Raw genomic sequence first — 27,430 nt, 5'->3', positions numbered from 1 at the left:
TCCCTGACAAATTGGGACAGTTGAAGGGTATATGGTCCTTGAGATGGAAAAACAAATGCTGCCCCTGTGAAAGGTAGTTCAATTTGCCTTAATATACAACCATCACTTTTATCCATTGCTGTTATGTTACTCTCCTTTAAGGAAGCAGGAAAAAGGACCCCATCACACTACACAATTATAGTACTATATTCCACTTTTAACTACCATGGCAATAACCCATTGCTTTCTGGGGTTTGTAGTTTAGGGAGAAGCATTTAGAATTCTCTACCAGTGTTCTAGTGCCTCACCAAATTACAAATCCCATGGTTTCATAGGATGTTGGCAGAGAAGTTAAAGTGGAATCATAGCACTATAACAGTGTAGTGTGAAAGAGCTAAACTCTTGGTAAGGGGGAGGAAATGACTAAACTCAGGGCAGTTGTATTAGGTTTCTCTTAAACTGTGATAGCCTTCTTAGGCACTTGCTAAGCTGCTTAGTATGATGCCTCAATATTGTTGAATTTCCTTGAATATTTCTGAACTGGGAAGTAACACTCCCACCATCACGTCCAGGCCAAAGGTCAGCTAAATTATTTTGGTATCTGAGGCAGACCATCATACATGCAGAAACACACTGCAACTCAGGCAGAAAAAATTACAACAATAAGTCAGCAGGTGGCTTGAAGGCACATAGTGTACATACGTACATACAATAATATATTAAACATCTAACAATTTGCTTCCTTTTCATGGCACTCAAAATCAGCTACCCAAGGCTACCGGCTGTGTTTTTTTCCTGCATAATAGTAGAACTGGCTGTACTATGACCCAAACTGTGAGGTCAGTCTCAGGTCCTAAAGTCTGATTCACTAGCACTACTTCCATACTTGCCCTTGTAAGGCATTTCATGCTCTATTATTTAAATTCTCCTCATACTTGAGCAAATACAACTTGTCAGCAAAGCAGTCAAGCAAAATAATTTAACATGCCATTTGAGTGCTCTGGTGCAGCAAGTTACTATTTTGGACTATACTTTATGTTTTATTTTGTTTTATGTTTTGCATTCATAAAAACATAACTCATAAAAGTTACAATTCCCAGAATACCGCAGCCAGCAGAAGCACTGATCATGACAATGGGAGGAGGGATTCTGGGAATTGTAGTCAAAGTAATTTTTCCGAGGTCTCTAACCCAGTCCTTCCAGTATTTCAAGGATGAGAAGAAGTCATACCTATCCTTATTCTACCAAGCATCAACAGTGTGAGTTGGGTGAAGCAGCTGCCTCAGCCAGCAGATCTTCAGTGTCATGAAAGGGAAGCAAACTGTTAGTTATTTTCTTTGTTAATTGTCAGTTCACTGTTAGAAATGCAGGAGGCACATGTGGGATTTTCTGCCTTAGGTGTCACAATAATTTGCCTAACTTTGGCTACTGTGCAACTTGACTTGGGACATGTCTACATGGGCCAGTGACACCAGTTCCCATCCCATGTCCTGTACCGAATCAAGTGTGGACTGTTTTCATGAAGGAAGGCACTGAATCCACCTATCCTTAGCTAAATCAGATTTTCTAAACTCTCAATTTCCTTTAGATTTTGCAAAACAATTGGTGCACTCTGGAGCAACACTGAACAGCTGTTTACACATCGATCCCATTACGCCACTCAGTGCAGCTGCTGGTGGCACAAGTGGCTCCCAAGGTGCCAGCCATGTGATTGATGCCTAGCACCTAATTTCTAAATTGGCCAAATCAGTTCTGTATTATTGTCTCCTCCACTGGGTTAGAAACCAAGGCTTACGCTGTTGCTACATGCCTTCAAGCTGATTCTGACTTATGCTGACCCTATCATAGGTTTGTTTGGTTTTTTTGCTTTTTGCTAAAATTTATTTAGAGGTGGGTTTCCATGGCCTTCCTCTGAAACTGAGAAAATGTGACTTGCCTAGGATCATCCAGTGGGTTTCCACAGCTCAGTGGGAATTTGAGTTCTGGTCTCCCAGTATTTTAATCCAGAGTCAAACCACTACACCATAGTACCTCTCTGAAGCTAGAGGTACATGTGTCACCATTCTAAAATATTTTATAAACAGTTCAAAATAAATTTCAGCAGCTATAATATGGGAAGTGCTGTGCTGTGCTCTGAATGTGCTATGTGTCTTCATACTGACAGGCACAAATTGTTGCATTTTAAAAACAGGAATGTTGGTGACACTGTTGCTGTTATGAATAAATAAATATTTCTTTATAAATATGCAAATAATAATAAATAAATAATATTTATTTATTTATAGGGTCAATCAATATTTATTTATTTATATGCCCTCTTTCTCCCAGGGAATAATAAATTAAAAGCGCTTATAATAAAATTTAAATCTTCTCATCAAACACATTAAAATCATAAAACAACCAAAAGTTTTTTTAAAAAAAATTCAGTGTAATGGACAACAGTAAAAAGTTACTTAGGGGAGGGCATTTGGGGCACTGGGGGCCATTCCTATATATTTAAATTTATTTTTCAAAGCTTTTCAAAGTAGAAAAATACTAGAAGTAAGGAAAAATCAACATATTGATAGCAGATCATTCATTCTGTCAAGAGCAACCAAAAATATCGAAAACATATTCAGGGGTAGCCATGTTGGCCATATAGCAACGTACAATAACACCCAAAATCCAAAATAACATCCAACGTACAATAACATCCAGCTCCAGATGTCCCCATCCTTTGTGAGGTTACAGACCCTTCTCTGCCTAACAAAGGGGACTGTGACCTCACAAAGGATAGAGACATCTGGGATCTCAGAAGAAGTATTTTTGCATTGCTAATAGGATTCAAATTTTATCTCCTGCACTTTGGAAAGCTTTGTTCCCAGTGAGTGCCACATGGCCAGAAGGAGGAGAAACCTGCTTGCATAGCTATCCCTCCAAAGAACAAAACACTAACACCTTGAGAAAATGCAAGCCTGTGACTAACATAATTATTTTATATTTTTTCTCCTGTATGATTCTTAACACCATTGCCGGATGAAGAAGCCAGTGGAGCTTTGAAAGTTAACACCATGTATTTATTTTATTTTATTTTATGGATTTTGGTTGGTTGAATGAAGATATCACTGTTTTGTGAATTTTGGATGTTATTGTAGAGGGCAACATGTAACAAATTACTTTGTAAACTTAACGTTTCAAGCTCTGAGTGAGGACAGCTTTGCTATTTCTCTTTATGTATACAGTGGGTCCTCAGTATCCGCTGGAGTTTGCTTTCAGCCCCCACCCATACCAAAATCCGTCGATGCTCAAATCCCATTATATCTAATGGCATACTAAATTCTAAATTCTGCAGTGTGGCACCAGCCAAACAGTCTCGACCCAACTCAGAGTGAGCAGCCCTACCATTACGCAGAGTGAGGCAACTAATCAATTTCAGGCACCATTAAAAAGCAAAACATTGTTATTATTATTGTTGAATTTTCACTGCCAGAGAAGGAGAGTGCTCCATGTGGATTTCCCGCTTTACATGCCAAAATATCTTGTCTGGACCCTTGGACATTATTTCCCTTGATTTACAGGGCATGGGTGACTCCATTCACTGCTTGATTTCAGGCAGCAAAGTATTGTGGGCCAGCTCTCCCCCAATCACAAATTTCATAATAATTTCTTTCAGCTGTTGGGTTTATTTATAAAACATGGGGGGGAGGGGGATTCTGAAAGGAAGCCAAAAAGCCCCAGGAGGGTGAAAAATCTCCCAACTATTTGTTGTTTGTTGGGACTCATGGTGGCCCTGTGCATGAGACATCTCCAAGCCCCCCATCCTCCATTGCTCTGCATAAGTCCTCCAAATTCAGTCCTGTGACCTCCCTGATTGAGCTGATCCATCTGATGTGAGGTCTTCTTCTTTTTCTATTACTCTCTGCCTTTCCTAGCATTATTATTTTTTTTAATAACGATTATTGTGTTTTCATACCCACTCAGCTTTGAAGGTTATAGGATGATCCTGGGCCTTTTCACTACACTACTATAGCACTGATTCCACTTTACCTGTTATGGCAACATCCTGCACAATCCTGGGATGTCCAGTTTGGTGAGACACTATAGCTCTCTGCCTAAGAACTCTAGATGCCTTCCCTAAGCTGCAAATCCCAGGATTCCATACGATGTTATCATGGCAGTTAAAGTGGAATCATAGTACTATAACTGTATAGTGTGAAAGGGCTCCTTAATCCCAGTCAGTGGTGTCCCTAGGGTTGGTGTCACTCAGTGCAGTCACTCATGGTGTCATCCCCCCATTGACTTCCTCCCGTTTCACACGATACCGAATCCTTAGTAATGCTTTTTCCACTAATGTTACTCGTAAATCATAATTCCCATATGCCACTGAATGTCATGCTAATAGTTGTGACAACTAGCAAAATTAAAATTATACCTTCAAATTGCAGTATCATATACACAGCCTAAATGTAGTTACACATACATAGTGAAGATTTGGCTAAAATTTGACTTTTAAAAATAAATCCTAAAACGAATTTTAAAAGTTCAAAATGTCAAAACTTTTTAAACTCTTTTTTAAAAACATTAAAATGTTAAAATGTGACATTTTAGTTTTAAAAATCTTGGATTCCAGGGAGCTGTCAAGCTTGATCTGTTCTAGGACCCATTTGTTTGTCCTTTTGGCCATCCGCGGCATCCTTAACACTCTTCTCCAACACCACATCTCAGATGCATTGCTTTTCTTCTTATCCACTTTCCTACTTGTCCAACTGTCACATCCGTACATGGTGATGGGAAATACCACAGCTTGGACAACACTAACTTTACTGCTCAGTTGTATATCTTTACTTCTTAGGAGCTTGCCTAGTTCTTTCATAGCTGCCTTTCCCATTCCTCTTAATTCTCGTGTTCCAAAAAGTGATGGATGAGGATGTGGAGAGTTTCAGGCTGCCAAGAAAACACCCCCCCTCCTCCCTCAAAAAGTGTATGCCAGTGGGAAGGGATGGGCATGTTCTTCTGATCTGTTGCTCTGAAGCTGGTTTGCTTTTTTTCTTCCCCCTCCTCCTTCTCTTCCAGTGGCTGGCTGTTGTTGTTTCAGTTTGGGTTAGAGCAAGGCTGAAGTTATCCTGACATTTCTGGGAGGAGATCCAACAAAAGAAAGTGGGAGGGGGGATAAGAGCAAGTGGGAAGGCAGGAGGGGAAAAAAAGATTAGTCAGGTCAGGGAGAAGTAGGTGAGGAGAAAGTGTTTTCTCAGTCTCCCCTTTGCCTCTGTGTGTGAGTGTTTCAATTCTGCCTGGAAAATCTATTAGCACTGATGCTTTGGCTCCTGGGAGACAAAGGAGCTCCACTCGAAAGAGGAGGAAGGGACTGATGGGGAGGATCAGGAAACTTTAAAAGAGAAAGAGGGAGCCCAGAGCTTCAGCATCAGCAGCCACAACACACTCAAGAGTCAGCAAAATGTGCCTCTCTGGGGCTGCTCAGGAGAAAAGGCAGAACCAAGGCTAGATGGAGAGAGCAAAGATCCTTTAGGACATTCTCCTGCACTACTCCGGACTTGGTAAAGAAAGAAAGAAAGAAGCAAGAAAGAAGCAAGCCTTGTTGCACTAGTACATAGTGAGTTGCACATTCCCTGGAGGAGCTTCTTTTGTAGCAGGAAAAATATATATATTCTGTTGCCGGCATCCCGTCTCAATGGCAAAGCTCTTGGTATAAAAAAAGGTTCTGGAAAGCAACACTTTGGGAAGGAGACATTTGCTGTGAGGGTAAGTCTGGACACTACTTTGTTGCTTTTGTAAACTGATGTATAATAATTTAGATTATTTAGGGTTTTTTTTTTTTTAAAGAAAAAGCTTTTGTGGACTTCAACCCATTTCCTCAGATGCACGCATCAGTTGACTTTACAAAAGCTTCTGCTGAAATAAATTGAGAAAGTCTTTTAAGGTGCCATGGGCCTCTTTATACTGAAAGAGACTAAACTCACTCTCTCCCATGTGTGTTAATGTGTATTTGTTAAAGGTGCAGATTCTACAGCTATTATGTCTTTGGGGTATCAACCGTTGTCCACAGATTATTCCCTCATACATTTTTTTCTTTTAAGGCTGTGTTTAGACAAGGGAGGTTTCCTGACATACTCCTTCAATCTGCATGCACACTGAAAGAGCACCAAAGAGACCTGATTTCATAACTGAGTCTAGTCAGTCTTCTTAGTCATTGAGACAGACTATGCTAGATCTATTCCAGACATGGCTCTAACCACACCTTTGCCCAGCTTCTATCACTGAATTTTATTGGGGAGGGATACAGGCAACAGTACCTCCCACTCTGTAACTTTCCTTGTTTTTTCCACCACATTTTTTTCCTTACCTCACAAAATCCATTAAAAAGAAAGAGAAGGAACAGCTTTGCAGTGCCTTCTAATTGCTAACATGGGGCACTGTCTATCTGGAAAAACTTTCAGTTGCTTTCTTTTTTAAAAAAATGAGGCAAATTTGGAGGGTCTGGTCAACAGAAATTTTGAAGGGTGTTGCAAACATTTAAAGAAGATTGGAAACACTTCTCTTGAGGAGGATTCATGGTTGAGAACACTGGATGTGTGTAGTTTATATCAGTACCAGTATTCAATGACAGATGGTGGCTTTCATGTCAGTTGAACGATGAATCCACTGTACAGTAGTTTGAGTCTGAATTTTAAGGGAGCTATCTGTTGTGCTGAACCATGTTCCCTAAATAGTTTAACAAAACAACCGAAGGGTTCTGGCAAAAACTATAAGGGAATAACAGCACCCTGGAGCAAAAAAAAAAAATGTAGTATCTAAAAGGATAAAATTACCCCACTGGAAGATCTGTAAATGCTAAGGGTGAATAAAATAACCAAAGTACAAAACCAGAGAAACTAAACCCTGGAAAAAAGCCAATAAAACAACAGAAAGGGTGAAGAAAAGCCCCCCCCCCTTTTTCCCCTTTGGCAATTATAAACAATTCTATTAATAAAAACAAAAGGCCAGACGCGTTTTGACCTACCGGTACGTCTTCTTCAGTGGCCTGCCAATGTTTAAAATATAAAAAGTATAATAACTCCTTAGCACACAATGTAACTTTGCTGAATGCAAAAGCTGCAATCCTAAATAGTTTAAGCACTTTATATAAGTTATTTAAAGTTTGGATTAAAACACAGAACAGATTCATGCCCCATTGACATGAGAACCACCTATCACCATTACTTGTATTATTAGTAATATTCTTCTTTCTCTCCCCACTTTTATTTTTAAAGTGAGTGCCACCATGAACTGGACACCAGTTTTGAGCTTTACGGTACTGTGGGCAGCATGGCTAGTGTGTGGCTCAGAAAAGCCCTTGAGGCAAGCTGGTAGAGGGAGTCTAGGGTCCAGAAAAGTGCCTCTGGCCCACCGGGCAAGCAGTACTGGCAGATTCACTTCTCAGACAAGACGAACGGAAGCATCTCACAGACTGGTTTACCCTTCTGGGAGGTTTCGCCAACGCCCCCTTGTCAAAAGGGATTCTTTGGAGCCTAAGAGCCCACAAGCAGGCACCATGGAAGAGGCATCTCCTGCTCAGGTGAAGAATGGTGGGACTCAGTTACAGCCAATGCAGAGACCTAAATCAGAAATGGTTAAGGATGAGGGTGCATCCACCACATTCCGGTCGCGCATGGTGCGTTTCCCATCTGGATCCAGTTCTCCCAACATTCTAGCTAGCTTTGCTGGAAAGAACAGAGTCTGGGTCATCTCTGCTCCTCACTCCTCTGATGGTTATTATCGGCTCATGATGAGCCTGTTGAAAAATGATGTATACTGTGAACTGGCTGAGAGGCATGTGCAGCAGATCGTCTTGTTCCATGAGGCTGGTGAGGAGGGCGGCAAAGTCAGGAGGCTCACCCCTGAAGGGAAAATTCTGGAGCAGCCTCTAGATCCCAGCCTCATTCCCAAACTCATGAACTTCCTGAAACTAGAGAAGGGGAAATTTGGTATGGTGCTGCTGAAGAAGACGCTGCAAGTTGAGGAAAGATACCCCTACCCAGTCAGATTAGAAGCTATATACGAAGTCATTGACCAAAGTCCCATCAGGAAAATCGAGAAGGTCAGACAAAAGGGTTTCATACAGAAATGCAAAGCAGCAGGAGTAGAGGGCCAGGTTGTTGAGGAAGGCAACAATGGTGATGGTAGCAGCCAGGCTTTCTCCAGGAAAGAAGAAAGCAGGAAAAGCAGTGTCCATCCAACAAGGGTTAAAACTGCAAAGAGAGTTGTAGCAACTACAGTGCTGCCGCTTTCCCCTGCAGCCCCTACAACTAGAGCCACTACCATTCCTCCCTCAACCACAACTTTCAGGCCAGTCACCAAAACAGTGACAATTGCAAGCAGACTTGCAACTACCACCACCGTCACTCCTCCTGTAACACAGAGAACATGGACCACAAAATCACACACGTTGCTTCCCACAGCGCCTGTGGCTACTCCTGCTCGGGTCACAGAGAATTTCTCCTCTCCTGTATGGAAAGAGAACCACAGAGAAAGGCATCCAGGCCACACACAGAGAAAACCAACAGCAACTAGGAGACCCAACAAAGCTGTTCGTTATGACACTTACACTGAGATCCCAACAGCTTCCTCAGAGCACTACACCAGGACAAGTGCTGGCCGATACCGGGACAACCGCACTGACAGGAAGGACTATAACAGCAGGGATCCCAGTGTCACATCAGGTCAACACAAGCCTGCTAAAAGCAAGCCCCCTAAAAAGAAAGCCCAAGACAAACTGTTGAGCAATGAATATGAGGATAAATATGACTCAGGACAGCCTGCTGTTCCTCATCTAGAGGAAGATGTGCCAGTGAGGAATATCCCGCCCAAGAAAGGGAAAGATCCAAAGAAACATGACCGCTTAGATAAAGCCGAGAAGAAGAAGAAAGAAAGAGCAGACAAGAAAAATGAGAAGCAGGCCAAGAAGGACAAAGCTGCAAAGAAAAACAAACAGGAGAAAGAGCGCAACAAGAAAAACAAGAAAGCAAGCAAAACAGACCATGAGGGAATCCTGAAACCCAATGCCAAGTCTTTCACACAGACTTCCAGGAAATCTGTCACAAACATTTTGGATTTCTTTGAAGGCAAAAGACGACTCCTGGTGAGTAGATTATACATGAATAACACTTAAAGTCTGTCTACAAGTTAACTTCATAATCAGCCCCTATATTTACAGAATACCCCCTCCCTCCTGTTCTAATTTGGTCAGCCAAGAGAGTATGATTCTGAAAAACTGTAGTGGCTTCTTGACCCCATTTCATTTCTTTTAACGTATTGCTCTTCATTTGGTAGCCTCTGATTTTCCCTAATTGTACTCAAGGGAAAGCAGATGCCACCACAGCGAGCAAGTTCTGTAAGAAAGGCTGCTGAGAGGCAGATTGTGTAGGGGTTGCAGCATCTACATAGGAATAAACTCAGCAAGGTTGAGAGAGTGGTAAAGGTGATCTGAAAATTGGTGTCAAGTTGTCATCTCTTGTTCTGTCATGGAGTATATATTTTCTTATCTTTTCATGTAGAAAAACAGTAGTACAGGTACTGTAATTTAATATTCCAAAGGAAAGAGACAGGAGAAAAATAGCAAGGGGGGGGCGGGATAAGAGCCAGCATGACATAGTGATTTGAGTGGTGGACTACAACCCTGGAGACTAGGGTTTGATTCCCAGTGGGTGACCTTGGGTAAGTCACATGCTCTCAGCCTCAGTGGAAGGCAATGGCAAACCTCCTCTAAACAAATCTTGCCAAGATAAACCTTTTATCGGGTCGCCATAAGTTGGAAACAACTTGAAGACACACAACAACACGTTTTAGGGATCAGAGATTGACTGCTTCAGGGACAACTGTGGTACATTGCTAATCTGAGCCAAAGTTGAATCAGTTAGTGCCAGCCCCACAGAACAGAAAACAATAGGATAAACCTTTGTAGGTTTTTAAACAGAGGCTGATGGCCGTCTGTCAGGGTACTTTGAATGTGTATTCCTGCATGGCAGGGGTTTGGATGGAATGGCCCTCATGATTCTATGAAGGAAGATAGATTGGAAAGAGAAACATCAGAATTGGAATTAATCCATAAACTGCAGTCCCTCAGCAATGGATTGAATAGGGATAATGGCTTCCTGACTCACTACATACATTTCAACACTATCTGACCCCATCCTCAGGGGAGTGTCCTACACCCATCTATTCTCCCCATTTACAGGCTAGTTTCCAAAGCCAAACTGGTCTTGCCTTTTCATTTCCGTACACATTTGCCAGTTCCCAATGTCTTTGTTCACTAATCACCATTGTTAAAACTGGACTTGCTACTTCATTTCTATACACAAAGGATTTTGAATTTGAATTGACATTCTCACATACCAATGACATATACAGTATATGTCTGTCCCTGGTTTCCACTCCACTATATGCATCTGACTGTAGTCTACGATATAGTGTAGGCTCTTTCTTTATTGTTTTATTTCAGTTAGTCTCAAAGGTGCTACAAGATGTGAAGTTGAAGGCTTTCATGGCCGGCATCCATATTTTTTTTGTGGATTTTTCAGGCTATGTGGCCATGTTCTGGAAGAGTTTATTCCTGATGTTTCACCAGCATCTGTGGCTGGCATCTTCATAGACTGCTGGAATGAAAGTGATTGGGGTATATATACTGTGTGCCCCTTGGTTGAGAGGAAGTGATTTACATGTTAATCTGTGTATTGTTCTGTTGTTGAATGGCAAGGCCTCAGGGTATCTATTTAATAAGTAATCCATTGTCTGCTGAGAAAAACCCCTGACCCTGGGCAGTTTTCATTTGCATGTGCTGGGTCTTGATTTTGGTGTTTTTCAGGAACCAGTCTGGAACCAAAATCAAGACCCAGCATGTGCAAATGAAAACCACCAAGGGTCAAGGTTTTTTCCCCCAGCAGATAATGGATCACTAATAAAATAGAGACCCTAAGGTCTTGCCCAACAACAAACCAACACATAGATTAACATGTTAAATCACTTCCTCTCAAACAAGGATCACACAGTATATACAGTATATATATTCCAATCACTTCCATGCCAGCATTCTCTGAAGATGCCAGCCACAGATGTTGGCGAAATGTCAGGAATAAACTCCTCCAGAACATAGCCACATAGCCCAAAAAACGCACAGAAAACTGTGCTACAAGATCTCTCAACATCATGATCTGTAAGTTATAGGTCTAAAGGCATGTGATAAAACATTTCTCAGCTGTTTGCAAAGGCCTCCCAGGAAACTATCCCTGTGATCCCATAACTTACTAACTTGGGGTAAAGAATTAAAATGAGACATGGCTTCAAATGTGTATCTGTGTGCTCATTGTATTAGAGTTCTTGGTGGTGTTGTCACTAATTTTGTGTTGAACTCCCAGCTCTTGCAGCTAACATCTGTTCACAGTAATGTTGATAACTTCTAGAGTTTGGCTTCAGGCCAAGGGTTTTTGGCATTTTTCCTGGGCATGAACATATCTATTTGCAAACATATTTTTTACAATTTTGTCAGCAACGTTCATAGAGCTGCTTTTCTGTTAACTTGGATAGCATGTAAATGTCCTGAAATTTTATTTTAAGTTTTGTATTTTAAAAGCAGAACACCCTGGCTTTGCACCTCTCAAAATTTAGTAACTGTATACATATTAGCCAGTCCCTCTCCAAAACTGTTTCAAAAAGGGCACAAAACAATATGTGCAAGTGTTTTCATTGGCAGAGGGGCATTCAACTTGAAATCATGTTATTCCTAGCTTATAAAAATTACGTTTGGTACCACAGCTTCTAGAATCACCCCAGCCAGCATAGCCACTATATAGGATTTTGAGAACTGTAGTCCAAAACGTAACTTTTCCAATCTCTGCTCTTGCCTTTTAGATCTCCTTCATTGCACTATTTTTATCAGTACAGGTTATCTCCATGGAGCAAACTGTGTTTACACTGCACTTCTTAAGTGTCACAAAGTACAGTATAATAGAAAGGAAGCCAGGTATTATGACGTGTGACACCATTCCCTGGGGGGAAAAAGAAGTGTTCTTTGTAAGCTTTGGTACACCACAATCCTATGTAATTACTTAGAAGCAAATGTGACTATGTTCAGTGGTGCATATTCCCAGATGAGCATGTAGAGGATCATAACCTTTTGGCAGAATCCTATGCATACCTACTCATAAGTAAGCCCCACTATATTTTAAGATTTCAGAAAACTCTTGGACAGGCACTAAAATGTTGACCTTAACAAGACTAACTCTAAACAGAGTCAGTGTCTGGGTCATATAAAAAAGAAAGAAAGAAATCAGGTTCTATTGCAACACTTTTAAAAAGATGTCTCTTGTCAATTCCACCAGTGAAAGCATTGGCTGAAGTCCCATATATGGTTTTACTTTTTAATTAAGTGGATTTATGAGTGGATTTACATTATATGAGCTTGGAATCCATTCACATTAAAATGAGTGGCACTCCACTTCATCCTTTTAGTTTACCTAGCCTTTGCATTTTCCTTACCTTATCACACAGGAACAATTCTCGTTCATTCCAGATACCTTAACCTATTTCAACAAAGTCAATAAATATTAAATTTACCTCTTCATTACCATTGACACTAATCCCCAGAGATGTTGCTAGAAGAAATGTGAAAGGCAGACATTCCAATGGGTGCAATCTTTATAGGTGTGGAGACATAATGAAGCTACACCCATTAGATTTCTGCCTTTCAGCAACCTGTCACATATCAAGATGCAATCCTTCTTGGATAGGGATGCCAGTTGAGGATCATCCCAGACCCTGAGGTTTCTGGGCCAAAACCTGAAGCCTAGAGATTACCTCTGGTAGTATCATTACACATTATGAGTTAAGTACCAATCACAGTTGCTTACAATTTGTCATTCAAGCATGGAGGGAGGCATATTGTGTGTTTGGAAATTAAAAGACAGAAGTCTCAGTAAAGGGGCTGTCTCCAGATCAAGGCGAAATGTTAGGATTTTTTCTCTTCCACCTAGTTAGGGACATGGGAGAAATGACATTTAATCTAGTTTACTAATCAGAAGTTGAATGAAGATTAGAATGCAGGATAAGCCCTGCTGCAACAACTGGGAGGGAAGAGGGATGCTAATTAAATTCACAGATTTCTTTATAGTCTTTGCAAGTTGCAGTGACAAATCAATTAAGCCTTGGCTATTGCCAGCCTGGGATAGTGGTTTGAGTGTTGGACTGCAATTCTGGAGATCAGAGTTAAATTCCCAGCTTGGCCATGAAACCCACTGGGTGACCTCAGGCAAGCCACATGCTCTCAATGTCAGGGGAAGGCAATGGCAAACCTCCTCTGAACAAACCTTGCCAAGAAAACCCCATGCTAGGTCTCACCTTAGGGTCACCATAAGTCAGAAATGACTTGAAAGCACACAACAACCTTGTACTTGCAGCGTTAATAACTTGAGCTGGAGATTTTCACACAGCCCTTTCCCCTTGCCTGGAACTGAGCCCATCAAAATTGGGGAGCTTTCAGTCTTGTCTCCCATATGTAGACCATGGAGTTTATCAGACAAGGGAAATTGGAAGTATAATCCAATGACAATCTGAATGCAATCATGGGGTTTAACATTATTGTGTGATAACCCACTACATGCAAATTTGGGCAATGGGAAGTCAGTTCGAGCGCAATCATGGGGTTTCACGTTATTGCGTGATAGACTACCACACGCAAATTCGGGCAATGGCATGCTATTTTCAGGCAATGGGAAGCCAGTTCGAACACAATTTGCATTCACGTAAATTCGCTGAACTAGCGAATTCACATGAATGTGTTCTGGCCCCACTTTCTTTTCATTTGAAATTAAGAGAAATTCCTCATGTCTGATAAAGTCCCATGAAAAGTGGAGGCTCAGGGCCAGGCCCTGACATCTGGTAACCTACTCTTTTAAATTTTATAGACAACCTTCCTAAACTCACATACATGCATGTGAATTTACAGACACATTTATTTTTTGTGATATTTCAAGTAGATGCAAATCTTAAGAGACAGGTCTTGATTTTAAATCTGTAGTCTCAACATTAAGATGCCTAAAGGCATCAGATCCTGTCTGAACTTGGAAGCTAAGCAAGCTTAGTACTGATTAGTACTTGGATGGGAGCTGCCAACAAATACCAGGTGCTATAGGCTATACACTGTATTTCAAATATTCAGATCCATCCCTGAGTATTTCTGGCCTAAGACACTATGAAATTCATGGGGTTGCCATAAGTTGACAGGAGGCTTGAAGGCAAATACACACAAAATCCCAACATTTAGTGGAGGTGATGGTGACTGAGGTTCAAAGAAAGCCCTTGATCAATATAGAAAAGGGTTGCCAAATGACCAGGGAAAGAAATGGTTTAGTTTGCACCAAAACTGAACTGTGGACTGATTAACAGGAATTATCAGGGTAATTTTTTATTTTCTGAATAGCTGCTAACGCCTGCAGTTCAAGACCCTGTTAAAGACATGAGAGCAGTGGCCAGACAGTAGACTTATCTCAGGCTTTGACTTCCTGACTTCTACCTCCTGTTTGTGTCTGCGGTTTTCCTGCAGGACCATCTATTTTGGCTCAGATACATAGCTTTTGTTTGTAACTGTGTTGTGTAGAGAGTTGAGTCGGGAAATTTAAGGGTAGCCTTGCAATCACACTCAGAAAGGATGCAGCTGTGCTGTATATATTATATCTTGTAAAATTAGAACTTGGAAAAAGTTTCTTTTTTGCTTTATAGCTCTCAGAACCTTCTGGTCAGCCAGGCTTGTTGGATGATTCTGGGAGCTGTTATACAGAAAAGCAAGTTTTCCAAACTTTGCCTTAAAAATAAGGTCCTGGGAAGCAACGCTAACAAAATGTGTTTTGTTTGTTATGTTAACAATATTTGGTTTTAAAGGTATGCTTTTAGAATAAGTTTTTTATAAGGTTGGTAATTCTTAAAAGGGGTGAGATGAGATGAGAAAGTGCAAGGTTTGTGATCAGGTTTGTGATTTGTGACCCTTCTCTCTCTTTAAAGTAGGAAATATGCAAGCACTTGGTTTGTTCCACTACTCCCCTTTTTATGACACTTCCAATAGGATGCAAATCAGGCTCCCTACTAGCTAAATTTAACCCAAAGCTTGAAAAAGTTACCTTTTTGGACTGCAGCTTTCATAAACCTCTACTTGGCAAGGCTACTGAACAGGCTGGCTAGAAAGTCCTGGGAACTATAGTCCAAAAAAAGCAACGTTTCCATTCTTGGGAAGAAAATACAATGAACCATCCCCTGTCATTTCTAGTTTGGCCCTAAGCTTTGCCAGAATGGATCAAAATGACTCATGACTGACCCATGCTATCTAACTTGAAGCCTAAACCCAATTGTAGTTCTTGGAATGAATTGTAATGTAATAAAACAACAATTCAAATTACAACTTTTTTGTTTTTGCTTATTTAAAGCATTTCACTTCATTTGTGCTTGTGTGTGGTGTTGTACAGAGAACTTGGAAAAATTACTTTTGGCCAATGGTCATGTTGACTGGGGATTTTGGGAGCCACAATCCAAAAAGTAACTTTTTCATGCTTTGTAAGAGTGGAAACACAAACAATTCTTATCAAATGAAATATATCAACCTATTCAGGAATCTACATCAGTGTATATACTATTCCTGTATAAGCAATGCAATCTGGAGCTACATCTATATATTAAGCACATTTGTCTGGGAGTAAGCTTCACTGAACAAAGCAGAACTGGCATAGAATTAAAATCATATAGGATTACAGTGCCAAAGTGGCAAAGTAGTTGAATAACTGCTGAGCCATGAAACCTAACTTACTTTACAGGATTATGAAAAGAGAAAGAGACAGTAGCTATGCATGAGAGGGTATGTGGCAAAACTGATTAATGCAACATTTGAACCCCACAAATACTGTTTTGCATTTCTTACATGAAAAAGCACTAAGGAATTCAGAGCCAGCCTTTACATATTCATGTTGCTTGTGAAGTGAGAGTTCCTGTATCTTTTCCAATCAAGAATCTATTTATAAATGTACAGCTTGAACAGGTGAGAATCAGAGAAGTGGTGCTAGTCCTCAAGAAAACTTGGTCCTGCTTCTGAACCTGATGACCTTTCAGCCAGCATGCTTTTCCATTAACATCCAAATCTGGACTGCATTTTAAAAACTACATATTTCTTACATGTATATTCTTCTTTCCTTCCAAGAGCCAAGGCCAGAATACAAGATTCTTCTATTTCATACTTTATCCTCACAACAAACCTGTGAGGTAGGACAGGCTAAGATCACCTGGGAATTTCAATGCTGAATTAGGACTTGAACCTGAATCTTTCAAATCCCAGACCATCACTCTAACTATTAGAAGTTACTGGCTCTTAGTCTTCTCTTCTGTACACATTCAAATTCTAACTCTTCCTTTTCTGAGCAATTTTGAGGGAATTAAAATTACCAATAATCTTTCAGTCATACCCAGCTACCCACCATCAACTGTTATATGTCTAAAGACCCATTTTGTTAACCAAAATCCCTCCGTATCCACTTATTCTTTATCCACAGATTCAACCATTCATGGCTTTAAAATATTCATATTTGCAAAAGTCAAATCTTGATCTAGCCATTTTATATAAGGGACAACACTTTACTATGCCATTATATTTAATGGCATAGTAAAATGTAAGCTGCCTTGGGTCCTGTTCTGGGACAAAGGTGACTAAGATTCAATAAATAAATAATGGGACTTGAGCATCTACAGATTTTAATATCCACGGAGGATCCTGGAACTAAACCTCAGCAGATACCAAGGGCTCACTGTATTGTAGTAGTAGCAGTGGAATGCTGTACCATGCTTTACAGATAGCTAACTACTTTGCATTGTCAAAATATTTTCTTGGGCTACACCTTAAAGCATTTTTCCAGGACTATATAGATGTGGGATCAAATTTCACTCAGTCACAAAGCTCACTGGGTGGCCTTGGGCAGTACCACTCGCTCAATTTTAACTACCTCACACAGTTGTTGTAAGGACAGAAAGAGAGGGGGAAACACTTTCGCTGCCTTAAACTTCCTGAAAGAAAAATGGGCTATAAATGTAAACAATTATTTATTGATGAAAATTATGGTGGAGGTCCATCACTGAAGTTATGACTGACGATACCTCCTCAGACCTCCCTTCACAGCCTGGCAGTGCCTTGATTGAAGTATTTCTGCAACTGGGGAATTGGGAAAAGACATCTGCTGAAAATTCCCAGTACAGGGTACCTTGAGAACAGGTAGCTGGAGAGACTCCTTGAGGTGCTGCCACAACTCAGTGGCTTTCCTGCACTGGGTATCACTTTAGTTGGTGATGGGACTTCCAGTGGGCCAGGCTTTGGGGGTAGAGCTTCTGGGGTGGGACTTTGGGGATACGTGTGCTCCGACGCACGTGGGGAGAAGGGCCCCACTGGGTGTCATTCCTCTTCTGGGGTCACCTAGTGCAGGCAGGGACATAGCCAAGGTGGGGGTCTTTGGGTCTGGATCCCCCCTTTCATTAGAAAAATGAATGGTGTGTGCTGCTGCACTGCCGTGCCCAAGCCCCATTATAATGGTGGCACTTAGTCTGGACCCCCCCTTCCTAAAATCCTGGCTATGTCCCTGGTGCAGGGCGCACCACCACACACACCCTAGTGATGCCACTGCTACAACTGCTGGTCTCAATGCAGTACACACTGCAGTACACACTGCGAGTGTACTGTAGTTGTCATTTCCCAGCACCCTGATCTTCATGCCTCAGAAATGCTTTGGTCTGGCTTCTGCCAGGTTGCAAAACTTGCAAAGACAAGTTTTTGGTGTCACATTTAGTTTTTCATGACTGCAAACAAACCTAATGTCGTCAATATGCCTTTTTGTCTGACACACGCACATGATGTTTCCTTCCTCAGTGTTATTGCCTGCCTTCCAGATACTGACCCCTGCTTGACCATGTTGTATTTGCTTTAGCAATGAGAATTAAATGAATGTGTCTCAGGCATTACCCAGATCCTGGCTTCAGTCTCATTGCCTCTCAGCAGATTCTTAATAATCATCAGCCAAGTTTCTGATGGTTCACTTCTGTCTGATTTGGTCTTGTCTGGAGAAGAAGTAAATGCTTTGTTGTGAGAAATGAAAATAAGCTAGCACTGATAATGTAAATTTCCACCCACAAAAAGTCAATTGAAATGGCTGATTAAAGGCTAAACATGTATTCAAACTAACAACACTTTTTCTGTCATCTTAACAGCTGATCACAGCACCCAAGGCTGACAATACCATGTATATTCAACAGAGAGATGAGTATCTGGAAAGCTTTTGCAAAATGGCAACAAGAAAAATTTCAGTCGTCACCATCTTTGGCACCACAAACAACAGCCGCATGAAGATTGACCACTTTCAGCTAGGTGGATTTTAATATATATATATTTAAAGAAACTTCTTTTTGAGCAAGGGAACCGTGTAAAGTAGGTTTTTAAAAAAAATCTTAAAGAGAGTCCCTTTGTTGTGGTGGAGTACTTCTCTTTCCCCCTTTGTATTTGCATAGTTGGCTCTGGTGCTTCTGCTCTTTACTTTTCCAAGGCAACTCATTCAAATTCATGGAACAACTTTGTCAGTTCATCAAGCCAATGAAAGAGCAAACAGCACAAAAGTGTGACTTGGGCACACCAGGGGTCAAAAGGCCATTTGGTTCACAGCTAGAAACGTCTCCTTTACCTACATATTTATGAAAGAGTAGCTTTATGTGTTGTTGCTCACATGAGTGACCTAAGCATGTTGAAAGAAGCTGAGGATTTACACTTTGATCCATACCCTCAGTGCATAGTACTTCCTCCTGGCCTTGTGCTCACTACTGCCATTATGTTATAGTCATTAAGTTGAAGAAGGCTTTCCATATAGACTTCTAGGAATGGAAGTTTCCCCAGAGTATGGAAACCCATGCAAAGAGGGCTTTCATGATTATTCATAGACCTATGAAGAGCTCCTAAAAGGCTGATCATGTTGCTTGATGGGAGTGCAGCCTACTGTGTAGATCCATAGCAAGAGACCAGTTCAGTTTTTACCTGCACCAGCACACAAGTCTTTTGGGAAATTAATGAGTCTTAATGCCTCATTCAAGACCAAGCCCCCAGAGTTTGGAATATGGCTATGCTGAGCAGGAGATTCTGGGAGTTGCAAAAAAGCTAACTTGTCCAAAATGCACAAGTTGCACCCCCTGTGGGTTTCCCCTCAGGCAATCCCACAGCTGCCACCAAATGTGGAGTTTCCATCCTTTGTATGAGGGTTCCACCCTTTATCCCACTGCTGTGGTCACCAAATGTGTGACTTTTCCAACCCTTACCCACCAACTGTGGGGTTTACACCTGGGCAGTCCCACCAGTGGCCCCAACTATGAGAAGTCTTATCAGGCAGTCCCATTACTCTTGCCAAATGTGGGGGTTTATCCTTTAACCCACCAACTGTGAAGACCTCTGTGGTGATCACTGCACACACCAAGAGAGGGCTTTTCCTAATCCCCACTTCTGCCACCATGGAAGAAGGACTTCTTCATGTCCTATCTTTGTGACACCTGGGGATTGTCTAAATGCCTTCAAGGTACCCATGAGGATTTATGCAACTCATATCCTCAGTGGCTACCACTCCTCTATAGTCAAGGCTGCCACCAGAGAAACCATGTCTGAGTCCAAGATTTCAGACAGATAACATTTCCAAAGATGAAAAGTATATAGAAACAAAAACAAACCTTTATTTACAGAAATTTATGTATTACATTTAAAACACCACACACACTCAGTCTCTCATTTCTGCTAAGCTGCTCAGGACTTTATCACATCAGTCTCTTCTACTAAAATCGTGGTCTTTTCAAAAGCACTATGCAGTTGGGACTACTGACTTGTTTATCCCACCTTTCTAAGCTTTCCAGCCTTTGTTTGCACTAATACCTATCACATGCAGCATTTGGTATGGGCCACCTAGTACCACCCAATATGTGCCTAGTTTGGCACACACACACAGACACCCACCAAAGAAACAGAAATTAAAAGAAGTCTTTCATTTAAAAAGGCCTTTATTTCCTGGCGGGGAGGAAGACTAATTGGTGGCAAATAAAAGCAATGAATCTGCTAGTGTTTAACCTAGTCTGCTCAAGTCAGGAATTGCTTCATCCTTGATCACTGGTAACAAATAATACACAGAGGGGTGCTGTAACACTTTTGAAACTGAAAGAAGTTTGTAGCATAGACTTTCTGATGTATTTGATGAAGTAGATTCAGACTACAAAAGTTTATGCTACAAACTTCTTTCTCCCAGTTAGTCTCAAAGGTGCTAAAAGATCTGCTCTGATAGCCTTGCCTGAAGAGCAGGGTATAAATAAATAAGTATTATTATTATCCCTTTGTATACTGATACAGACTAACACAGCTATGTCTTTGAATAAATAATACACAGTTAACTATAGAGATTTTATTTGGATTATGTTATACAGTTATAACAGTTAAGATTATTAACCTAATTTCCATTGGAACATTCAATTGAACTGTACTTGATTTTGCCACATTTTGTTAATGTGCATAAGTAGTTCACAGCTTAGAAGTAATACACAAAAAAATCACTGCTACTTGTTACTCTCTTTTTTCCTGAATAACCAGTACAACAATATTAAAAATAAAACAAATGTAATTTTTCATATAAAAATAATGCTTACATTATAGAAATATTATGCAGGGAGTTGTATGGAGCATTAGTTTAAAAAAAACTTGAGTGTCACACATTTATAACATGTTACATTTATAACATGTTACATTACATCACAAGTAATGAGTACCAGTAATGCATTTCTCATAACAGTTAACAACCTATGGACAATGTGTTGCTTTTTAAAATAATGAGTCAAAGCTCTGCACAAGCCTTGCAAATGTGGTTCAGCCTGGACTGACATATAAGCTGTAAGCAATCATTCTATGTGCTGAAAACAAACCTTAAAGGAGAAAGAGAAAACACTATATCCCATTGTATTATATACCCTTGTTTACTTTTAGTTCTATCTTGATTTGCAGTGCAATCTTGTAGAACTTGGAAAGTACCTTCCATGAGCAAAGAGGGAGATCCACAACGGACAGTAGAAGAGCTTTCCACCTCCACAACTGCCCTGTTAAGTCATGCAGGGGGCATGCCAGTCTTGTATCGGGGTGGCTTTAGATTCATTGGACCAAAGCCTCTTCCTTCTTTGGCCATATATATTCACAGATCAAGGGGAAAGAACATCAGTTCTGGAACTAGCATGGTTATTTTCCCTTCTGCTGGAACCCATGGGAGGGGAAATTCAGCAACAACTTTCTGCCCTGGATAACACAAGTACAGGAAAGCTTTTGTTCCCCATGGATGCCCTTCAGCCTGACTTCCATAGAAGTGTTCTGCCCACGTTAAAAAAACAATTGTCTCTGACATTATGCAATTAGGTTTCTTATAGATCTTCTCCTATTATGTGGCTTTACACTTTTACAATAGTAGCTCTGTACAAATGGTGTCCCCTTGTTTGCTTCTTTTATATAATTGGTGTGATAGTTTTGGAAGGTTGAACAAGAGTTCAACTCAAAGGCAGTTATTCATTGAAATTAGTAATGTTAGTTTGTTCAAAATGTTGGTTCGTTCAGCAAACATTTCATTTTTCTTTAAGACAACGAGAAGCCCATGAAAGTGATAGAAGATGAAGATCTTATGGACCAGAATCTCATTAGTGAACTGAGAAGAGAATATGGAATGACATACAATGACTTCTTCATGGTGCTGACAGACACTGATATGAGGGCTAAGGTAGGGAGGAGTATATTAGCAAAATTACAGTCTTTGGACAGCAACTCTCATCATCTTCTACAATTACTCATTAAGTTTGAGGCTTCTGGTAATGGAAGTCCAAAACATGTAGTGGGCCAAAGGCCCGCCAGTCCTGCTGCAGATAACGGAGTGTTCGATACACAAGTGAGGATGGTTTAGGACAGAGCAGAATACATTGCTATGCTAGTATTCAAGAAGGCAAGAGGAGCTGCAAAAAGTGAGAATGTCATTTTTCTTTTCTGTCCTGCAAAGATAAGGACTTCAGTCAAAAATAATTATAGGCAGAGATCGCATGTGTTCATTTCTACTTCACTTCTACTACATCACTGTTACAAAGTGGTGGAAAGCCCTTATGATCCCCACCTTCACCAGCAATAATTTGGCTTTATGCATACATGACATATTCTTTTAATTTATAATTTTAATTATAATTTGTAGATGACACCAAATTAGGAGGAATAGCTAATATTCCAGAGGACAGGATCAAAATTCAAAATGACCTGAACAGACTAGAAAGCTGGGCCACAGCTAACAGAATGAACTTCAACAGGGAGAAATGTAAGGTACTGCACTTAGGGCGAAAAAATGAAATGCACAGATATAGGATGGGGGACACCTGGCTTAAGGAGACAACATGTGAAAGGGATCTAGGAGTCCAAGTAGATCACAAGTTGAACATGAATCAACAGTGCGATGCGGCAGCTAACAAGGCCAATGTGATTTTAGGCTGCATCAATAGAAGTATAGTGTCTAGATCAAGGGAAGTAATAGTGCCACTATATTCTGCTCTGGTCAGGCCCCACCTGGAATATTGTGTCCAGTTCTGGGCACCACAATTCAAAAAGGACATTGAGAAACTGGAGCGTGTCCAAAGGAGGGTGACTAAAATGGTGAAGGGTCTGGAAACCATGTCCTATGAGGAACGCCTTAGGGAGCTGGGTATGTTTAGCCTGGAGAAAGGAAGGTTAAGAGGTGATATGATAGCCCTGTTTAAATATTTGAAGGGATGTCATATTGAGGAGGGAGCAAGCTTGTTTTCTGCTGCTCCAGAGACTAGGACCCGGAGCAATGGATGCAAGCTGAAGGAAAAGAGATTCCACCTCAACATTAGGAGGAACTTCCTGACAGTAAGGGCTGTTCGACAGTGGAATACACTTCCTAGGAGTGTAGTGGAGTCTCCTTCCTTGGAGGTCTTCAAACGGAGGCTGGATGGCCATCTGTCGGGGATGCTTTGATCTGGATTTCCTGCATGGCAGGGGGTTGGACTGGATGGCCCTTGCGGTCCCTTCCAACTCTATTATTCTATGATTCTAATCTTTCTTCCACTATAGAACTTGAGATGGCATGTTTAAGAGATAATCAGGCTCAGCCCCAGGCACTGACCATTAGCTGCAGGCATTTCCAATTCTACACATGTCTTCATATCATGCCCTGGGGAATATTTAGTATTAATCTGCCTCTATGGATGAGGCTTCACCAATGTGTTGCAATAGGAATACAGATGCCTAGAAATTTGATGACAAATGTCTGCTTCACACTTCCTTTTATAGCAATATTATGAGGTGCCCATAGCCATGAAGTCTGTGTTTGATCTGATTGATACCTTCCAGTCCCGCATCAAAGATATGGAAAAACAGAAACGTGAAGGCATTGTCTGCAAAGATGACAAGAAACAGTCCCTGGAGAACTTTTTATCAAGGTATTTCTTTAAAACTAGCCCAAAACTGTTATATATTTCTTTTGAACTGATTGAAAACTTAGCCTATTTTGAATGTGTGCTCACCATTAGTTATTATTCAGTCATTAACACACACACACAAGGTGCTTGAAGTCTGGTCTATCCAGAAGCAAGACATCTGGACTCCCCAAAACTGCCACTTAATTCCCAATGTGTGCTTCTATATTGGATAACATGGATAGGCGGAATTTTAGCAGTGGTGTCGTAGTAATTTTTGAATGGCAAGTGTTCACTGTGATAGTCTTCAAAGCTACATTGCCATGGAGAGTCCATAAAATGCAGACTGTTACGTTGATCCATACCAACAGGCCACAGATGATGCCACAGATCTTATTTGTGCAGCCAAGATAAACTATCATCAAAATTATTTAAATTACAATGGGAATAGCTCATAACAATATTTGTTGCTGTGAAAAACCCCTTCCTTATCACCTGCTGTGAGGAAACAGGTAAGCCTGAGGTATGGGTCCAGTTGATATCATAGTCCCTGCTAATCAAATCTGGCTCCACTCACCATTGGACTTCAAAACTCACAAAATTTACTTTTTTCTCCATTACACCCCTGAGGTCCCACAAGGGAAGCCATAGTAGACATGCGGTAAGAACAGTATGCCTGAGCCCAGGAATTTGTGATCAGTAACAGAACCAAGAGCCAGAATGATGTAGTGGTTTGAGTGCTGGACTATGACTCTGGAAACCAGGATTCAATTCCCAGCTTGTCCAAGAAACACACTGGATGACTTTGGACAAGTCACATGCTCTCAGCCTCAGGAGAAGAGGAAGATCTCTGGAGCAGATCTTTGGAATACATGTAGGGCTCCGATAGGGAGATTTTTTTTCCTTTGTCCACATCTGCTGGATTCCACTGTTAGGTCAAGAAAGTCCAGCTTTAGACACTACTGATAGTACCCAAGGGGATTCAGGCTCCAAAAGAAGAAAAACCCACAAGCACCTCCTTCCTTCCTTGCCAGTAAAATACAAGAATAATAATCCCAATACCTGAAAGCAGTAACCTGAGACAGCTAGTTTCCTGTAGATAATTAATAAACTACAAACCTTACATTTTAGTGTTGTTGTTGTGTGCCTTCAAATCATTTTTGACTTATGGCAACTCTAAGATTTAAATATATGTACTGTATGAAAAATATATGCACTTTATGATTTTTTTTCTCAACACACATCAGCAATCCATGGGGTTCAGGACGGGCACGGCCGCTTTTGGAACTTGTATTCCATTTTAATCTTATCAAAAATTCTTAACAACTAAGATTAAAATTCAGAGTAACCTCAATCTCAGATTTGGTTAATTTACAAAACAGAATCATAGAGCTGGAACAGACCACAAGAGACATCCAGCCCAGTCCCCTACCATGCAGGAATACGCAATCAAAATACTCCTGATAGGTGGTCAAGCAGCCTCTGTTTAAAAACCTCCAAAAACCAACCACCCTATGCCACGGTCAAACAGCTCTTACCATCAAGAAGTTCTTCATAATGTTTAGGTGGAATCTCTTTTCCTGTAGTGTGAATCCATTGTTCCAGGTCCTATTCTCTGGAGCAGCAGAAAACAAGCTTGCTCCATCCTAAATATGACACCCCTTACAATATTTTAAACAGGGCTATCACATCACCTCTTAACTGTCTCTTGTCTGGGTTAAACATACCAAACTCCCTAGGGCATGGTTTCCAGACCCTTCACCATTTTGGTTGCCCTCCTCTGGACATGCTCCAGCTTCTCAATATCCCTCTTGAATCATGAAATAATAGTTCAGCTTTGGTTCAGACCTCATCTGGAGTACTGTGTACAGTTCTGGACATCACAATTCAAGCTGGAGGAATACCTGCTCTTCTTATCACCCGCATACTCCAGAATATGGGATTTTTGATGTTCTGTTCATTATATTAGCTTTCCAGTCCTCAAATAAGGGATATCTCCTATAATAAAGAATCCTTGGCAATCCTAGTTACTTCAGAAATTCAGTCAGTGAATATTAATTATATAAACAGGAGATTGCTTTTGGCCATTGATGGTTTCTTAAATTTTGTGGTAAGCTTCCTTCTGGTGGATACAGAGAGATGGGGACAGATATCTGACAGGGATAGTAACCTCAGGAAGGTGGAGGGGTTTCTTTCCTCACTTGCTAAGATATGTTTGTTTTAAGCTTGAATGCTGTCTAGCAAGACAGCTGTACTTATTTTCTTTGGATTTGTTCAGGTGAGTGTTTTCAAGGTTCTACCACATAATCTCCAGCTGTCCCAGTTTGGCACAGACATTCTCAATTAATAGTTTTTGTGGGTTTTACGGGCTATGTGGCCATGTTCTATAAGAGTTCATTCCTCATGTTTTGCCAGCATCTGTGGCTGGCATCTTCAGAGAATGAGGATTAATCTTCTGTCATCCCACTTTTTCAGCTGCTTTGAAAATGTCCCATTTTCTCTTTCCTCTTCCTACGTTTCTCCTTTGTCCTCAGATTTCTCCAATTTTTCCAAACTGAGTTGAACATGAAAAAATAGTTTGTACTCCATTAAGTTAGCAGGGGAGAGGAAAGAAAATGGTAGGATTTTACTCTTCCCAGTAGGCTCAGGCAAAAGTAAATTGCAGCAACTTGCCTTGCCTGTTCTTTCTCCTTAATACCTTTTCTCATCTTGAGCACATTGTGATGTTGTTTGGCCGCATATATCTCAGTTTTCATGTGTGAAATGTTGTAGGGTATAAATAATAATAATAAAATTTTATTTATAGCCCGCCCTTCCATGGATCAAGGCGGGTTACAGTATACTAAGTGTACAATTACACCACATAATACACTACACAATAAAAACAGCAATAAAATACGATAAAACTACAAATAACAACATCCAAGCTAGCACAAAATACAACAGCAGTGAAGGGAGAGCAGAAATTACATTGGGGATGCTAGGGGAAAGCCTGCTGGAAAAGGAAGGTTTTTAACCCCTTCCTGAATAGGTTGAGGGAGGTGGCTGAGCGGAGCTCACTGGGAAGTGAGTTCCAGAGCTGTGGGGCCGAGATGGAAAAGGCCCTCTGTGATGTTGTTGAATATTTTGCATCTGGAACTCTCAAAAGTTGCTTCCCAACCGACCTGAGTGTGCAGGGCGGATTATATGGAGAGAAGCGGTACCCAGTACCCTGGGCCCAAGCCATTTAGGGCTTTATAGGTGATAACCAACACCTTGTATTGCACTCGGAAGCAAATGGGCAGCCAATGTAGATCTTTAAGGACAGGTGTTATATGACTGGCCCTGGAGGATCCAGTGACCAGTCTTGCTGCCATGTTCTGAACCAATTGTAGCTTTCGAGTATGGTACAAGGGTTGCCCCATGTAGAGCGCATTACAGAAGTCCAACCGAGAGGTTACCAGAGCATGTACCACCATTTCAAGGTCCCCCCGGCCCAGGTAAGGTCACAGCTGGCGTATCAGCCGAAGCTGATAACAGGTGCTCCTGACTGTTGCATCCACCTGAGATGTAAGGTGGAGCGACAAGTCCAGGAGCACCCCCAGACTGTGAACGGAGTCCTTCAAGGGGAGCATGACCCCATTTAGGACAGGTGGACAAACATCCATCCCCGGGCCCGGGGAACCTATCACAAGCACTTCCATTTTCTCTGGATTCAAACTGAGTCTGTTTTCCCTCATCCAGTATGTCACCAAGGCTTTTAGAAATTACTTTTTGGGATTATAACTCCATAATCTTCCAGCCAGTGTGGTTGCTGGCCTTGTTGGATTTTGGGTGGGTGGGTTCTGGGAGTTGTAGTCCAAAAATGTTATTTTATCCAAGCTCTGGATTGTCTGAACCTGCTTTGGGAAGAAAACTGCTTCATTCTTATGGGAATTATCTGCTTATAGTATGAAGA

The 27,430-nt window shown here is 41.0% G+C and overlaps 1 protein-coding gene across 2 annotated transcripts in view; it reads left to right on the top strand.

Annotated features, from left to right (window-relative positions):
* The first annotated feature begins 5,039 nt into the window (after window positions 1-5,039).
* The window catches only part of CCDC80 (coiled-coil domain containing 80), a 33,063-nt gene continuing 10,672 nt past the window's right edge, over window positions 5,040-27,430 (top strand). Inside the window, exons 1-5 of one of the 2 annotated variants that reach the window (XM_089512441.1) lie at window positions 5,040-5,718; window positions 7,227-9,094; window positions 18,235-18,391; window positions 21,661-21,797; window positions 23,369-23,517. In XM_089512441.1, the coding sequence (XP_089368567.1) occupies window positions 7,238-9,094; window positions 18,235-18,391; window positions 21,661-21,797; window positions 23,369-23,517 (2,300 nt within the window). In that variant the 5' untranslated portion in view covers window positions 5,040-5,718; window positions 7,227-7,237. The remainder of the gene's footprint in view (window positions 5,719-7,226; window positions 9,095-18,234; window positions 18,392-21,660; window positions 21,798-23,368; window positions 23,518-27,430) is intronic. The other variant, XM_089512440.1, reaches the window with a different exon arrangement.

This window comes from Sceloporus occidentalis, unplaced genomic scaffold (genome assembly GCF_023333645.1).
Source record: "Sceloporus occidentalis isolate IW3139 unplaced genomic scaffold, rSceOcc1.0.p SCAF_2, whole genome shotgun sequence".
Taxonomy (NCBI): domain Eukaryota; kingdom Metazoa; phylum Chordata; class Lepidosauria; order Squamata; family Phrynosomatidae; genus Sceloporus; species Sceloporus occidentalis.
The sequence above is the reverse complement of the archived record's forward strand: the minus strand, read 5'-3'. Positions and strand labels throughout refer to the sequence as shown.